Here is a 17,868-nt window from a genome sequence, read left to right on the forward strand (position 1 = left end):
AGGACAAAAAAGACAAAGAGGAAGCCGTTCCTCTCACCCGCGGCACTACTTCTTAATATTTCACATATCGTACCAACGAATCAGCATACTCCCCAATCGTACTCCTCCGTATTTGTCTTCATTTTTAACTTGTTCCGGCGGACCACGGGAACGCGGTTCCCGCCGCTTCAGGCATACGTATAACGGCGTGACGGCGTCCCCGCCACGCGGTCTACGAGAAAGCGATAACCGTCCACGTCCCACTCGCAACGCTGATTCGGACCCCATGCCAGAAATTCCAATCCAGTTTTCCCACTCTCCTGGCGTCCGCTTCAGCTACAAAGCAGAAGGTTCCTCCGCTCGCTGGCATCGTATTCCTCCTTTTCTTTTCGTCTTCCCTCCGCTGCTTTTGGAGGTAGCTCGCCGGAGTGTTTTTGCGGCTTAAGGTACGTCTTGCTTTTATTCTTCTCGCAGTTATTCGGCTTCTTGTTGAATTTAAGATTCTCTGGGCTATTTGTATGCCAGCTTGGCTTTTTTCTGCCTGCTCTTTTGAATAGTGTGGAGAAGTCCAAGCTCTCGGCCCTCTTTTCGTCTCTCACTCTCTTCTTCTTCTTATTCATTGTAATTATCTTGTTCTTTCATAAACCGGGTATAAGAATGCTTAATCAATCCTCGTTTTGACAAGCATTCGTCATTTTAATGCTATTATTGTTGCTCTTCTTTCCAATTGGAGTGAAGATGAATGCTGGAGGTTGATTAGGATCACGGTGTGGGTTTGTAGTATGTTATGTTGCTATTTTTGTGGGCGATACTGTGAATGAGGATTTGATTCATGTTAACGTTTAGTTTGTACGGTGAGAACATTGATTTGGATTTGTTAAGTCCGTTATTTTCTGTTGATCGATTTTTGCATCGCTATATTCAAGAAATATGTGCGAGTTAATTGTTGTTTAAAGTTGACAAATCTTGGTCTATGAAGTTCTAGATTAACATTGGCAATGCCGTGCAATAGTAACTCCGTCAATGCCGTCGAGTAAAATTTTTGGTCTTTTATTTTTCTGTTTATGATTGTTAATTGTTGAACAGATTAGGTTATTGCTTGAGCGTGTCTTATTTTGCGCCTTACCTTGTAATCATTTTTTTTTCTAGCGTGTGACATTTTTGTTTGGGTAATGTTGGAAATTGGCCTCGCTGAGAGCAAAGACTCATCACTCGAATCCGCTTTGGGGGACAATTGTGTAAATTCAATCAACGATGTGAACCAGACATTGTACAATCTTATTCCGGTAAGTTTCAATTTAACGGCAACAGATGAGAGAAATCTTGCTTTAAGAAACATTTGTTCTTTTGGTGAAGTTATTATTGTTTACATTGCCATCTCATTATGGGAAAACATTAAAAGAAAAAAATGGTCAATTAGCTATGGGCCCAAAAGAAGAGTGCAGCTGCAAATCCCTGATCAAGCCCTTTTCATCATTATGAGAGTTGTTTTGTGATTGTTCTAAGATTATTAGCTTTCCTGATTTTGCTATTTCAGAATTGATTTGTTCCTTAAACAATCAATAAAAAAGCTATTGCATTTTAGTCATATTATGGTCCTATTTACTATGTTGTTTCTTGGTTTTCACTTTTGTTGCTGTTGTTGGGTCCTACTATTTTTAGAAACATATCACATGTCCCTCTTATAACAACGTCGTTAACCCAAGCTAAATATTTTAAATCCCCTCAGTGAAACTCATCCTCAATTATTATTGTAATTTGAATGCATGATAGCTTTATTTTGAGCATTTATGTCATACCTTTTAGCTTAAAATTTATGTTCAAATGAATAGAATTTTTAGAATTGTCATTTTATTGTTTTTTTCCTTTTTTGTATGTAGCAATTAGTTGCATTTTTAAGTATTGCATGTACCTTAGAATAAAATGACAATAATTACTCTTTATTAATATAAGATCAAATTCTCCTCTTTGAGTTTGATTTTTAATATTGCCTAATAATGAATCAATATTGTGTTTTGTATTAGCTTGGTGGGATATACAAACCTTGACACTAAGGCACCAAAATATGCAAGACAATCAAGCTAAAACTTCATTGCATCATGTTGTGTGCCTATGAAGTAGAGTTGAAGGAACTAAACCTTCAACCACGTCCACAACCACAACTATTTCATGTGAAACAAGTGCTTGAGTATAGAACAGTTGTAGTTATCATCTCCAATCCTTGTTAAGATGCCACTAATAAAACTCTTGAATTTTGTTTTCTTGGTCACTTTTATAAACTTAACAGCATTTTTACTACTTTATGAAATACAACCATATTGTTGTGACATCAGCGACGATGGCGACGCGGTGACAGACAAGAACGCGAGAGCTATCAAAATTGCGGTAGTTCAAACAAACCCAAGACTTGCTTCTTGGGAGGGTATCACCACATGAAAATAATCAGGATACAGAACAACAAAAAAAAAAACAAACAAATAAAGTAAATACTCAAATCTTATTCATCTCTAAAAATCTTCCCCATTACAAGTATTGACTATGTATTTATAGATAAATGTAGCAATATAATAGGCTACACTCAGTAGAAGAAAGCTCTATTCCTATGCAACCATATAAACTATCAAATGGAATTAAGCTAGCCTGAAGTTAACATGTTTTAAGCAGCTCAACTCTGGTGTCATACTATCGGGGTAGGAGGAACTTCAAGCTCATAAGAAGATGTCCTGTTAACCACATTAAGGAGGCAGATTTGGTTGGCTAAACTGGTCAGAATAGGTCCACCCGGCATCAATTTGCCTACTAATCTTCAATCTCTCAAGAGTATCATAAGCAGATGGAATACTTGCGATTGTGAATGCATCTAGGACCATATGTGTTTCTTTCAGAGTCTTCTCATTCCATAAATTTATAGGCTTTGTCAAGAACTTTACATCCTTACTCGGTACTCCTACAAGCACAGCAACACCCCATCCCTCATTAACATATTCAAATGCAGAAATCATGTCATCAACATTTCCTGTGCATTCAACACTTCAATCGACTCCACCATTATTCTTTTCTACAATGACCTCTTGAATTGGGTTATCATCAGTATTCACAGGCGTATCAACACCAAACACTTCTCCAAACATGTCGTTCTCATACACGTCATACACGGACTCATTGTAAAGAGGCAAAGATGACGATTTTGGCAACAAATCTTCAAATTCTTCGAAGCTGAACTCGATCGAGGGTGGGTTGGTAGACTGACGAGGTGGCCTTTCAAACGCATCTTCGTGGGTAGAAGAGATTTGATCATCTGAGATGCCCTTGTCCTCATCATTGGTTCTCAAGGATTTAGTTAGAACGAGAGATCTTGAAGCCATCGCGGCATCATACTTGCTCCAAGCACCATTAAAGTCCCGGCCAAGGGGGCTCAAGTTTTTCCTTCGTTCAATCCTTGACAATTGTAGTTTGAGTCAGACAACTTTTTGTAGAAGATCTTCAATTTCTGCTTCTTAACGTGATCCCTACAATGTCCATCGAGAAGGCATCTTTTTTCGTTCTTCAAGAATAGAAATTAATATGGAGTCTTGCAGGTGGTATTAGGCTCAATCTGAAGCCAAGGTGAACTTTGTCTCAGTCACCCTCCACTTACGGTCCTAGGCCTTGCTCACCTCCAATTTTCTTGAACCTAGAACCCAATTTCCATGGTGGAGGAGGAATCTTTAGCTGTTGCGGAGTTGGTTGGCTGCGAGGGAGAAGAGGCTTCACTGTCGGTGAAGGAAACAAATAAGGCCGATTCACCACTGAATCAGTTCCGCCATCGAGGCCTTTTCGCCACCAAAGTCGATTTGCCACCGAAGATCAGGGTGGGATGTTTGGACGGATTTGAAAACCAGACAGCAGCAAGAATCTGGTGATTAAAAGCTCTTCTAAATTGCTGTCTTGAAGTCCGCACACACGAACAATCTCCAGAGAACATAAGCTCCAAAGCTATATCGCACTGATATGGATACGACGACACGGATATGACACGATACAGATACAGGACATGCCAACTCTTAAAAATGCAGGATACGGGTACGGCGTGGATACGACATTATAATTTATAAATCATATATAAAAATTAAGAAAGTAATCAAAACATAAGATTTGAAATTACAAAAAAATGAAAACAACATCATTTGTAGCATTTTAGCTCATAATATTAAAATATAAGTAAGCATTAAGTGTCTAGTATAACAACAAAAGCATAAACATAAATTGTCTAGCACATGAAGTTTCAACTATTCAATAGAAGGAATAATATGATTAGCTTCTTCAATGGTTTGTCTTTGAACTTTTACATCATCTTTAATAAATATCATAGCTTCTAATTCAGACTCATCAAGTGAAAGATAAGCAATTTTTAATATTCCTATATCATCAAGAGACTCAAATTCATTTCAAAAATGACAAAACCTTGCTCGCAGCCGCGGAAGTAAATACAATGCGTCTTTTTTTTCGGATTTGTTTTTGTTTTTCAATAGACACGCGTATCGTATATGTGTGTTCTTTTGAAATTAAATAGTATCTTAATTGGATGCGGCTTTGCCGTATTTGACACGTATTGGTGTCGTATCCGTGTATCGGTGTATTGGATACAACACGCCTTCATAAATAAGTGTATCAGTGCAACATAGCTCCAAAGAAATTTCCAGAGAATGAACATACAAGAACAAAGAAACACACAAGAACAAAGAGAAGGTGGGTTGTAGATGATGCCAATCCGGCGACTTGAAGCTTGGTGACCAATGGTTTTCCCTCTCCAGAGTTCCTTGGACAAGTCTTCAACTTTCTTCGTCGGGCTTCACCACCTGATAAAATCTCAGGATATAGAGAGCAGAGGCAGAGAACAGGGAAAAACATGAAACAGTGCACAAAGCAATCATCCATGAAGCAAGATCCGTATCGAAAGAACAAAGGAAAGTGGCTAGAAGTTTTGGAACCAGATTTGGCTCTGATACCAAATGACGGTGGTGACGCGGCAACGGACAAGAATGTGAGAGCTGTCAGAATCAGGCATCTCAAACAAACCCAAGACTTGCTTCTTGGGAGGGTATCACTACTTGAAAATAATCAGGATACAAAAAAAAAAGGTGTAAATACTCAAATCTTATTCATCTCTAAAAATTTCCTCTATTACAAGTGTTACTATGTATTTATAGATAAATGTAGCAATATAATAGGCTACAATTAGTAGAAGAAAGCTATATTCTTACACATCTATATAAATTGAATCCATTTGGCAGTTTATATGGTTATGTAGGAATAGATTAAAATAATAATATATGATTGTCAATGGAAGAACTCAATTGCTGTAAGTCTCAATTTGAAAGTGAAGTGAGTAAAAATTAGTGAGATAATTAATTTTGAAATAAGAATATTTAACTTTTAACTATATTAAAATTTAACAGTTAATGCCATAATTGTAATTATGATATGACAAATTAGAAGCATTCAATGTTATATAGATGATACCTGACGCATTTAATGTTTTCTTTAACAATATAAAATTAATGCAATACTATCTTGATGACATTTAATTTTATAAAGTTGATTAGCAATAATTGATGCAACTTTGCAACAGTGAAGGATTCAAATCGTCGAGCTAAGGCAATGCACTAAAGATAATAAGAGTTCTTCCAAAAAGATTAGACAAGAGATACTTATATGTTAATGCAAAATTTATTCAAATTTATTGGAAAGTATAGTTTTAAGATAACTTTACATATTCATATAATTGTGTATGTGACTTTAGGTTGCATTAAAGAGCACTTGGTATTTGAAAGAGTGAAAATACTCAAAAGAGAAGTGGGTGATTACATTGTTTTATAGCAATTTCAATTCCTTTTGTTCATTTTAATTGTTAAATATTGTATCATGCATATGTATTTTTTTTTATATTAATTGTCTGATAAGCATTAAATTGAGTATGACTAGGTAATCAAAGCTGATATATATGTTTGTGGAAAATGATTGTGCAGATTAATAAGTATATATAATAGAAATGAAATAAATAAAAAGAATTGTAAAATGTTCACAAAAAATATTAAAAGGGAAAATGTGCATGCATGTAATTATAGTTCAACTTTTTATGGTACTAGCTGGGGATGCAACGACCCGTGCACGTTAAATGGAAATAGAAATGAAAATGAAAATAGTACCTTCATTGATATAAAATTTTACTGTGTTCATGTGCTAAATGAAAATGTGAAATTAATAAAAAAAATAAAATGAATGAATTTTATTTAAAGAATAAATTTTAAATCTACATTTATATTAAATATTCGTATGATTGTGAACTAAAAAATCTCAGACAAATGAACATGAATACTCATATGCATGTTTAATTGCCATAATATGAACTGTAATGATCCACTGAGTTTATTACATAACTCAAATGATTAAATTTAAAATGTCAGGTAAATGTCTTGTGAATTAAATAGATGAAAGATAAAAGTTTGTCTGTAGAAGAAGATGGTCAATTATTAACAAGTAAATTTGGTTTATTATATGTTTAAATAAAAAATTTTGTTTAAGTGGTTCTTCAGTTATATGTTGAATGTTAGTCTATTAAATGTTTTATATTATATGAATAATTGTATTTATCATCCGACTATCTATTCTTGTCTCGTTAATTCGAGTTTTCGGACCGGGTCATTACACCTACATTTTTTTAAGGCGCGGAATATTGGCCATAGAAAAGAAATATAAAATTAAGTGTTGCAGATATGAGGATGCTTAGGTGTATGAGTGACTTTACTCATAGAGATAGAATGTGAAACGTGTATATACATGAGAAGGTTGGAGTGGTGATGCAACCAAAAGCTCCCAAAACAAGTGGGAGACCCTTGGTCACAAAAAAGAAACAAAATAAAAATGAAAACTAAGTCTCCACAATAAATTGGAGACTGCAACATAACTTTGTAAAACAGAACTTTACTTTGATAACTTGAAATGACATTACAATGAAACTTACAAACTTATAACATAAAACGACACATACGACTTTATAAAAATAACATCTAAAGGAGCTTTCATTCGTCACTTTGAGAAGAAAGATACATATGGTGTCGAACTTGCGGAGAGAAGAAGGAGATAAGAAGCCGAGGCGAAGAGAGGGCAAGCTCGCAAGCTTTCCTAGAAGAAGATGAAGAGAAGAGGCATAGCTCGCAAGCTATCCTAAAAACCCTCAGGTTTTCATCTTCCAAAATAAGCACACAACACTCTATGACAACTTGGAATGACCCTTACAAATTTATAAAATAAAAACACAATTCAAAACAAATCCTAAACTTGCATTCCATCGCTTGAGAAGAAATATACAATTGACGTTGAACTTGAGGAGAGAAAACAGATTTAAGAGGCCGAGATGAAAGAGAGGACAAGCTCGAAAGGTTTCCCAAGGAGGAGAGAAAAGAAGTGGAACAAACTATCAAGCTTTTCCAAGAAAAACCCTCATGTTTTTGCTCCAAAAATCTCATCATAAGCTCTCTTTTTTTTAATACAAAACATCTAATATTTATAGGAAAAAAGGGGCAGCCAAACAACCCAAAATACCCTTAATTAAGTCATTAAAACAAGGGAAAACAAAAGTTCAAAAGTCTGTCCAGAAACAACACTCAAACAGTCACAAAGGGGGCTAGCATTCACTCCAGAGCAACACCCGAAAAGCCACATAGGAAACCGAGAAAAGCTGCCACGGGACAGGCAACCAGGGGAGGAACCGAAGGGGTAGCACAGGGAATGAGAACCAGTAGCCAGGGAGATCGGAACAGGCCACGGGAAGGAGAATCAGGGGGAGAAAATCAAAGGGCCAAAGGCTAGGGGGAATGAACCAAATAAATCCTCATTTTATGAGCTAAAAAGAAAGTAAACTACCCATAAAATAGGCTGAAAAACAGCAGCTCAAGCATTAATGAGCTGATTTTAAAAGCTTACCAAAAATTAAAACCCAAAATATTTTGACACAACTTTTGCTTACATCAATTTTTTCCTGGTTGAAAGAGCTCATCTCCTGATGATGCTTGAGTTTGTTCTTAAGGCATCGCATTTAGCTCTTGAATTTTGGTTGCGTACTTCTTTAGGATCTCATCTTGTTCTTGCTTAAATTGTTGTTGCAGACACTTCTTTTTCTTCATATATTGCTCCGTACACATATGCATCTTTATCTATAGCTTGTATAACTCATTTTGTAAGGGATCTGTTAAACTTCCTTTTGATGAAATTCACCTATCCCTTGGAATATTTTCTTCAAAATCTTATGGCTGATTATCTTTTACAACTGACTCAATATTTTTTTCTTTTTCCAAATTGATGCAAGAAAAAAAATTAGAAAAACTCTAATTTTTGCAAGCAAAAGAAAAGACTTCCTAAGAATATAAGAAAATACACAAAATACTCAAAAATAGATAAAATACGACATTTAAAACAAAATACAACTTTTATAGGATAAAGACAACCCTTACAAAATTATGATATAAAAACAAACACCTAAACTTGTTTTTCTTGAATCGAGAAGAAATATACAATTGGCGTCGAACTTGCGGAGAGAAGAAAGATGTAAGAAGCCGAGACGAAGGAGAGGACAAGCTCGCAAGCTTTCCTAGAGGAAGACGAAGAGAAGAGGCATAGCTTGCAAGCTATCCTAAAAACCCTCAGGTTTTTATCTCCAAAAATTAGCACATAACACTCTCCAAAACAGCCACAAACATCTCCTAAATATAGGTGAAAAGGGGCAGCCAAATAGCCCAAAATATCCTTAATTAAGTCATTAGAATAAGGGAAAACAGAAGTTCAAAAGTCTGTAAAGAAACATCACTCAAACAGTCACAAAGGGGGCCAGCATTCACTCCAGAACCGAAAAGCTACACAGGAAACCGAGAAACGCATCCAGGGGAGGAACCGAAGGGGTAGCATAGGGAATCGGAACCAGCAGCTAGGGATATCGGAATAGCCATGGGAAGGAGAACTGAGGGGGGGGGGGAACCCCCCCCTTTGCCTACATCAAGTGGCTGATAAGATCAGAGAGAGTCTCCTTAGATGGTTTGGTCACTAAAACGTCGATCATCCAATGACTCGGTTAGGAGAGTAGATGTATAAGTGCCAGCCTATATTAAGAAAGGTAGAGTTAAACCTAAAAACACTGGGTTTACAAAGTATTAAAAAAGTCATTTTTTATTATATTTAAATGCCAATCTAACTCTTAACATAACACAATGAAAAAAAATGATTCATATAGTCGAACCTGCGTAATGGAATAAAGGCTTATTATTGTTGAGTAAATTAGATTTTAATAAATCCTTTGTTATAGACTGTTTGAAGTATAATAATACTTCAAAATATTTATTTTTAAAACTTTCTTTCTTTATATTCATTTTATATAATTGTCAGTTACATTTAATGTAATTTTTTTTCTCAATTTATCATAGGATTTTCTTTAGCAAATTCACTGTACAATTTGCTAGCACATTGACTTATCCCTGTACTTTCTGATGGATTTGTTGTACTATGTGGCAGTTGTATGGTTATATAGTATGTACTCTTATCTTTTTTTTATAAGGGATCACGGGGTGGCATTCCTTCCGCCAGCCCAAATGAGGAGACTATTGAAGTTGGCCATTTACTTGTACCACCTCATGTTACTAGAGCATTAGATGAAGATCCCATGTACTTGAGCTCAAAAAGTTTGGAAAATTGTTTAAATGTGGGAGGAACTCCATGCAGTGACGGGTACTATGACCAGGGAAATGATTATGGTATGCTTTTTTTATTTTTACCAAACTGCTTGTTTTTTCCTAATACCTTCAAATATGAAATGCTAAATGAAGATTGAGTTACTGTTCCGAATTGATGTTTTATGTCAATTGCCCGATAAGAATGTTTAAAAAAATCTTTCTATACCATCTACTACAATGAATGCCAGATAGAGTAGCTTCATAGAGTAATAATGCTTAGATTCTTCTTTCTTTACGATAGGATGGCTGTTGTATTTAAAAATTGAAGAATTTATTCTTGAAAAGCAACCTATACGATAACTCATAAGCAGTAGATAGACTGAAGTCTTTATATATTTTTCCTCTAAGTCTGTATATTCATATGGTTGGAAGTCCCCATGCCAATGTCCTAAGAATTTGTTTGATATGCTGGATAACGCACTTTACTGATCTGATATGCATTCATTTTAGTTTCTCTCTTTATATTTTTGGTTTATACATGCATCCATGTTTGACGAACTAGTACAATAGTAGTTCCAAAAAATAGATATTTCTTTTTTCTCTGCTTAATTAGGATATTTGCATGTTGGTCTTTCTATGCAGGCATCTTGGTTGCTGATGCTGAACAAGTAGAGATTCAGGCATTAAAGTATGAAGTATGTTTCTATGTAGATGTTTTTAAAATATATAGTCGGTAAACATTGGAACCTTTGTATTTCTAAAGAAACATTCATAAAAATTGCATACATGTGGTTTATTCTGAAATAACCCTCATCAACAACGATCATGCATAATTACAAATAATGAATTCGGTTACTTGCTTGCTTGATGAATGAATGACTGAACATGCATTATTTCAACTTAAGCAAAATGATTGACTGTGCAGAACTTAAACGATTGACGGCTCTTTCAAATATTGAAGTTGTTTGGTGTCAGTTGATGTACAATCTCTGTTTAGTTCTACTTGAGAATTCATGGCGCAGTCATCTTTATAAAGCTATGTGATGTGAAACATAAAGCAGTTGTAGGAATTACGTGGAAATTATAAAAGTTATTAAGCTTGCTAATTAAAATATAATGTTTCGCAAGAATAGATTCTAGGATTTCTCAGTTAAAGATCTTATAATAGCATGCAGTTACAATATAGAGTAGGGAGAAAATAAAATAAGAAAGAAAAATATTAAATGCTTAATTGTCAATCACAAGAATCCACCGGTTAACAACTAGAATGATCGCCTTGAGTTTCCCTCACTCATACTATTGAGCATTTTCAGCGGAAGAATAATTGATACAATATTAACGATGCCACCACAAGACAGTAGGCATTTATAATATTGCCTAATGAAGAGTTATTCGGAGAGGAGGTAGCTGATGGATGTTGGAGGATTTGTCGTTGAACAGGAAGTTGATGTTCGTCGATGGTGGTTGTTAAGGAAAAAAAGATTCGATCGATGCAATCTTCGACGGAATGGTCGATCTCAAAATTGATGTCGAAGAAGGGCGACCAATGAACATCCACTCGTCCTTGAGGGTCGAATACAAATCCATGATTGTTCTCGGGGTCGGTCATCCATGGAGAGTGAAAGTTCCTCCAATTTCGGGAGGTGCCTAGGGTAGTCGGCGGCTTTTATGGAGAAAGAGGAGGGGTTCAAGAGAGGCTATAAGAATTAGAGAATTAAATCCAATAATTATTCCAGAGTTGGGTAATTAATTGGTGGAGTTAATAAGAAGAGAGAGAGGAGAGAGTTGGGTAATTAATTGGTGGAGTTAATAAGAAGAGAGAGAGGAGGGAATTCAAAATTTGAATTCCCAAAAGAGTGGGAGGGAGGGGCGGCCGGTTCTTAGAAGGGGGAATTGATTGGGGTTTAATTAAGAAGGGGCTATAAGTGGAGAGAGAGGGGCGACCCAATGATGGGGCTTGATTGGGGTGAATTGATTGACTTCTATAATTGGAACTTTAAATTAGGAAAGGATTTAAGGGCCTTTTAAAATTTAAAATTCAAATTAAATTAATGGAGAGAGCTTTCTTAATTAATTCAAATTATGAGGAACAATTTGAATATCAAATTAAATTGAAATTTGAAACTCAAATTTTAGGTTTTCCCAAAATAACTTGAATTAAATTAGGAAAGTAATAATGGGCCAATTTAAAATTAGAAAAGGAAGGGGATGGGGAAACCGAGAGCCCAGACACTTCCTGCGGCTGGCAGGAATTGCTTTACCCTCACTTGGGGACTTTTTCTCTCTCTAGATCTCTCAACACTCATGAGAATAAGAATACAGAAATTTCTTATTAATCATCATCACCTCTTACAATAGCAAAGGCCTCCATACATAGGCCTCAAAATAAAAGAGACTTAAAGACTAAAATGTTTTCTGGGCTACAACACAAACTAATCCCGCATAGGGGTACAATGGTAAAAATTAAAACATAAGCACAAGAAATACATAAAATCCATCATAAATAAAGAGTCCTAATAGTAGCCGTTGATCTACGATTCCTCCTATGATAGATGTGCCAGAATATCCTGCTGATCTCCTCATCATGCTACCCAGGTGGGAGAAAATTCGACCCTGTTGAGTTAGCATCATGAGTGCCTTCATACAACTCTAGCATATTGGGATTCAATCTCTGTAGCTCATCACGATCAATCCATGTGTCTTCCGTCTCCTTTTTTTTTCCATTGAACTAAATACCTTTGGAGCCCACCCTCTTTAGTGGAAATGATTTCATCATTAAGTATTGCTTCAATTTTATTCGCATTAGATAAAGAATGGATATTTGGGGGTGGAGGTAGGCTATGGTTCTCACCGGGTAGGGTTACACAAGGCTGAATATTTAGGGGATTTGTGGGGTTAAACTCTGGTCCGTCAAAGACTACTAGATCTTCGATGTTAAATGTATGATTCATGTTGAAACATTCTGGTAGTTCTAGCACATAAGCATTACTATTTATTTTTGATGTCATTTTAAAAAGTTTCGCACTTTTAGCATGTAGCTTTTTAACGGTCCCTTATGGGAACCGGTTCTGGACGAATCCGTACCGGTACAAAATCTTCAACATCGAATTCCTTAAATCTTTTCTTATGATATGCTTTAAGTTTATAATTAGCATTGCTTTGTTCAATCTTTTTATTAATTTCCTTGTGCAATTCCTGGAGACGCGATGCAAATGCATATGTAGACTCAGATGTTCTCGTCTCTCTAATCCCTTTTGTTCTCTAAGTTATGTCTTAATTTTATAAAAGTAAGAGTTGTTTCTCTTGACTGATTTCTCTTTGTGCCTTGCTCTATATTGTTTGCATCACTGTCTATGTTGGTACCCATATACAATTTCAACGAGACTTGGACCCATGTTTCGATTAACAAGTTGTTATGAGCGAATTCAGTTGTCGGAAGCTTAGAGTCCCAATCTCGAACGTGTTCTCCTACAAAAGTTCTTAAGAGGTTGCCTAAACTTATATTAACTACTTATGTTTGGCCATCCGTTTGGAGATGAAAAGTTGTGAAAAATTACAGTTTGGTACCCATCTTATGCCACAAAGTCTTCCAAAAATAACTAGTAAATTTGACATCTCGATCAGACAGTATGGTTTTAGGTCATCTATATAACCTAACAATTTCATCGAAATATAGTTTTGCGATTTGAGAAGCATCAAAAGTGTTGGTACAATGAAGGAAATGAGCAATTTTGGAAAAATGATCAACTACCACGCATAAAGAGTCATGCTTTTTAAAAGTCTTTGGTAGTCCAAGGATGAAATCCATTCTTACATTCTGCCAAGGGCAATTGGGGACTAGGAGGGGTGTGTAGAGACCAATATTCTGTTTATGTTGTTTAGCTAGCTGACAAGTGTGACCCATTTTCACCAGTTTACTAACATCATGTTTAAAACTAGGCCAGTTAAAATGATGTTCTATGGAGGCAATGGTTTTCGTTCGGCCAAAATGCCCGGCTTGTCCTCCAGCGTGTAATGCCTAAACAAGAAATTCTCGAATGGACGTGTTGGGTATGCAGAGCTTTTGCGATTTGAATAAATACCTATCTTCAATAAAGAAATTATTAACTATTGGTTCACCTCCAGTTGTCAGTAAAGAATATATAGACAGTCTTTATAATTCTCCTTAATACTCTCGAATCCAATTACTTCAGCCCTCATTTCTCGAGTTATCATCATACGACGACTTAACACATATGCCGCTTTATTTTTAGTACATGCTTTGTGTCTGATCGTATAGATATATTCTTGTAAAAATTTGACTCAACAGTCATATTGGGTATTGAATTTCTTTTGGGAGTGTATATAACACAGGGCCTTATAATCAGAGAAAATGACAAATTCTTGCGGGAGCAGGTAGTATCTCAAATACCTAAGAGACTGAATGATGACATAAAATTCTTTGTCATATGTGGAGTATTGTTGTCTAATGTCATTTAATTTCTTACTGAAGTGGGCCACAGGATGTTCTTCTCGGGAAAGGATTCCACCAATACCAAGGCCAGAAGCATCACAAGTTACCTCAAAAACTTTAGAAAAATCGGGTAGATGCATGACAGGGGCTTCTATCATTCTCTTCTTGATCTCTTCAAAAGCTTTAGAGGTAGATATGGTCCAATGAAATTTGCCCTTTTTCAAACAATCAGTTATTGGGGCAACAATGGTGCTAAAATTCTTAATAAATCTCCTATAGAATGTGGTCAATCTATGAAAACTCTGAACATCCCTGATATTCTTAGGTTCAGGCCACTCATTAATTGCACGCACTTTTTTGGGATCTGTTGATATCCTTTGGGATGATATAATAAATCCTAAGAAGGTAACACTATCCATGAGAAATGTACATTTCTTAGGATCTACAATAATTGTTCTTTCCTCGAGACCTCATAAACTTGTTTTAGGTGATCTAAATTTTGTCCAACCAAATTACTTTAGATCAAAAAATTGTTGAAATAAACTACCACAAATTTTCCTAAGAATGAGCGGAGGACTTAAGTCATAACCCTCATGAAAGTGCTAGGTGCATTGCTAAGGCCAAAATGGATGACCATCCATTCATATAGATCATCAATTCATTTAAACCATCCTTAGTCTTAAATGCCATCTTCCATTCATCACTAGGGCAACTCCTCATTTGGTGATATCACTCTTGAGGTCAATTTTTGAAAAGAGGATGGCTCCAGTCATCACATCATATCATCCAAACGGGGAATGGGAAAACGGTATTTTACCGTGATTTTGTTGATTGTGCGACTATAAACACACATTCTTCACGAGCCATTTTTCTTGGGAGTAAAAAGTGCATGAACGACACATGGGATCAGACTCTCTTAAATAAATACTCGCTGGAGTAAATCATCAACTTGCTCTTTTAATTTAGCATGCTATTCCAGATTCATACGCTAGTGAGGCAGGTTGGGTAAGGAAGTTCCAAGTACTAAGTCAATGGCATGTTGGTTGCCCTTCAAAGAGGGAAGTTGATTGGGCAGATCTTCAGGGAAGACATTAGCGAAAGTTTCAAGGAGAGGTTTGACCTCTTTCGGGATTGGTTCTATCGTTCAATTATCGCTACCCTGGCTACCAAGGCGTACGTGGGTGACCCATGACTAAGTTCAGCATCTAAATCTTTTGCAGTCAGGAGGTTTAGGCCTTGGCTAGGTTTGATAGGAGTAGACTTAACTTCCTCTTTAGAAGGCTTCGGTTGAGAAGGCAAAAGTTTAATCTTTTTGCCGTTATGTTCAAAATTGCATATATTAGATCTCCCATAAACATGAACATCGTCGTCAAATAACCATGGTCGACCAAGGATAATTTGACCTACATCCATTTTCACAACGTCACATCAAATCTTTTCCTTGTGTCCCACAAACTCAATGTGATGTGAATCAAACAGGAGTTGCTTGCGGAAGTTAAAATGAAAGTTAACTAAAGCGTTACCACCACAAATTTATCACCAATAAAATAAAGGATTAAATATATTCTAAGTAATCAACTTACTTAGGCGAAGAGTTGCTTTGAGATAACCAAACAATTCATAAACATTCAAAGTTAAAAGAACTACTTAAATGCTCATAACAAAAACCCACGATTAATAATGAGAAAATTCACGTCGAGCACCTTCTCACTCATTCACTTTTTGGCTTTTAGCGGAGAAGAAAGAACCACACGAGGATGGAGAGCACCACTACGGAAAAGGAGACAAAGGACTTCGTTACCGGAGAGGTAGCCGCCGGTGGGGGAGGCGATGGATGATGCCCGGTGATTGTCCAAACGTAGTCTTGAAATCGGTGGTCGATGACGTGCACAAGTGTAGGGAGAATTCGCTCCAAGTATTCGCCAACTGTGTCTTCTTGCTCAAACCCCGCGTCGAAGTGCGGAGATCGTAGGACGTTGAGACTACCATCGGCGTTGAACACAAGCCCCCACTCAAATTCGGGATCCTCCATTCAACATTGAAGTGGGGACGGGAAGGAGAAAAGAAAGGAGGAGTTGGGCCGTGAGCTAGGGAGAGACTTGGGGAAAATCTGAATTTGAATTTCAGATTTTCTTGGATTGGAGGGAGAGGTTATTTGTCATTAAAGTCTCCCTAAATTATATTAAATAGATGGACGGCTATTAGGGGGGAAATTAAGAGGTTAATTAGTGGATGCTTAGGTGGCAAGGAGAGAGAGAGTAGGCTAGATGGGGTGGCCGGCCAAGCAAGGAGGAGAAAGAGGGAATTTGGGTAATTGGTGGGGTCCAAGGAGTTAATTAAAATCTGATTTTTAACTTTCAGATTTTAATTAATTAGGGAAGTTTCAAATGAGGGAGAGAGGGGAAATTTGAATTTGAATTCTAATAGATTAATCCTCAATTAATTTTCTTGCCTAATAGAGATGACAAATTAGGAAGGAATTAATGGAGGCTTAATGGCTGAAATTCAAATCTCACAAGGAAGGGTGGGCGGCGGGATTTTTCCAGGGGAGAGGAGCGGCCAGGCTGGAGAAGGGATCGGCGGGCTAGGCTGGGCCGGTGGCTGGCTCGGCAGGCGGCAAGGAGGGACGGGGGGTTCTTGAGCCGGCAAGTTTTTTTTTAAAATAGTTAACTGAAAAACTAAAATTAAAAGAAACATGGAAAACATCAGAAATATAAGCTCCTAATCGTAGGCGTCGATCTACGATTCCTTCGCCGGTAGACCTGCCTAAAATGTCTGTCAATGACCTCATCATTCTCCCCAGGTGGGAGAAAACTCAACCCCGTCGAGTGAGTATCTCTAGCGCTCTCGTACAACTCTAAGAGATCTGGGTCTAGGATCTGTAGCTCCTCTTGATCAACACAAGTGTCCTCTGTCGATGGTGTCCCTTTCCAGTGCACTAAGTACCTTCGGCGTCCTCCTTCCTTCGTGGAAATGATCTCATCATCCAGTTTGGTTTCTATTTTCTCCGTATTGGGTAAATGGGGCAATTTGGGGAGTGGAAGTAGGCTAGGGATCTCACCAGGTGAGTTCACACAAGGCTCATTTGTATGTGGATTGTGGGGGTTAAACTCTGGTCCCTCGAAGGCTACTAAATCTTCTATATTAAAGGTAGGATTGATGTTAAAACGTTCGGGGAGGTCCAGCACGTAAGCATTATTGTTTATCTTGGAAATGATTTTGAATGGCCCGGCGATTCTCGCATGCAATTTCTTCGTGGATCCGGGAGGAAAACACTCCGGACGGATTCGCACTATCACAAAGTCTCCAACTTCGAATTCTTTAAGCCTTTTCTTTTGATCAGCAATTAATTTGTAACTGGCGTTGCTTTGCTCAATTTTCATTTTAATTTCTTTATGCAACTCCTGTATGTGGGTGCAAATGCAGATGCTGACTCAGACACTCTAAACCTAGGACTCATGGGAAGCAAATCTATAGGTTGTCTGGGTAGGTAACCGTACATGATTTTGGCAGGACTAAGACCAGTGGTTCTATTGACGGAGTTGTTGTAAGAAAATTCAGCAATAGGAAGCTTGGAATCCCAATCCCGTATGTTTTCCCCTACCAATGTCCTTAGAAGATTTCCTAGACTTCTGTTAACCACTTCGGTTTGCCCATCGATTTGAGGGTGGAAGGATGTAGAAAATTGGAGTTTTGTGCCCATTTTGTGCCATAGGGTTTTCCAGAAGTAGCTAG

At 37.0% G+C, this 17,868-nt stretch overlaps 1 protein-coding gene across 2 annotated transcripts in view; it reads left to right on the forward strand.

The window, feature by feature from the left end:
* Positions 1–280: 280 nt before the first annotated feature.
* Positions 281–17,868, forward strand: part of LOC110098841 — a 29,204-nt gene continuing 11,616 nt past the window's right edge. Inside the window, exons 1-4 of one of the 2 annotated variants that reach the window (XM_020825777.2) lie at positions 281–425; positions 1,129–1,265; positions 9,566–9,761; positions 10,323–10,375. In XM_020825777.2, coding sequence (XP_020681436.1) covers positions 1,152–1,265; positions 9,566–9,761; positions 10,323–10,375 — 363 coding nt within the window. In that variant the 5' untranslated portion in view covers positions 281–425; positions 1,129–1,151. Of the gene's footprint in view, positions 426–1,128; positions 1,266–9,522; positions 9,762–10,322; positions 10,376–17,868 lie in introns of those variants that run through there. The other variant, XM_028695733.1, reaches the window with a different exon arrangement.

This window comes from Dendrobium catenatum, unplaced genomic scaffold (genome assembly GCF_001605985.2).
Source record: "Dendrobium catenatum unplaced genomic scaffold, ASM160598v2 fragScaff_scaffold_670, whole genome shotgun sequence".
Lineage (NCBI taxonomy): Eukaryota > Viridiplantae > Streptophyta > Magnoliopsida > Asparagales > Orchidaceae > Dendrobium > Dendrobium catenatum.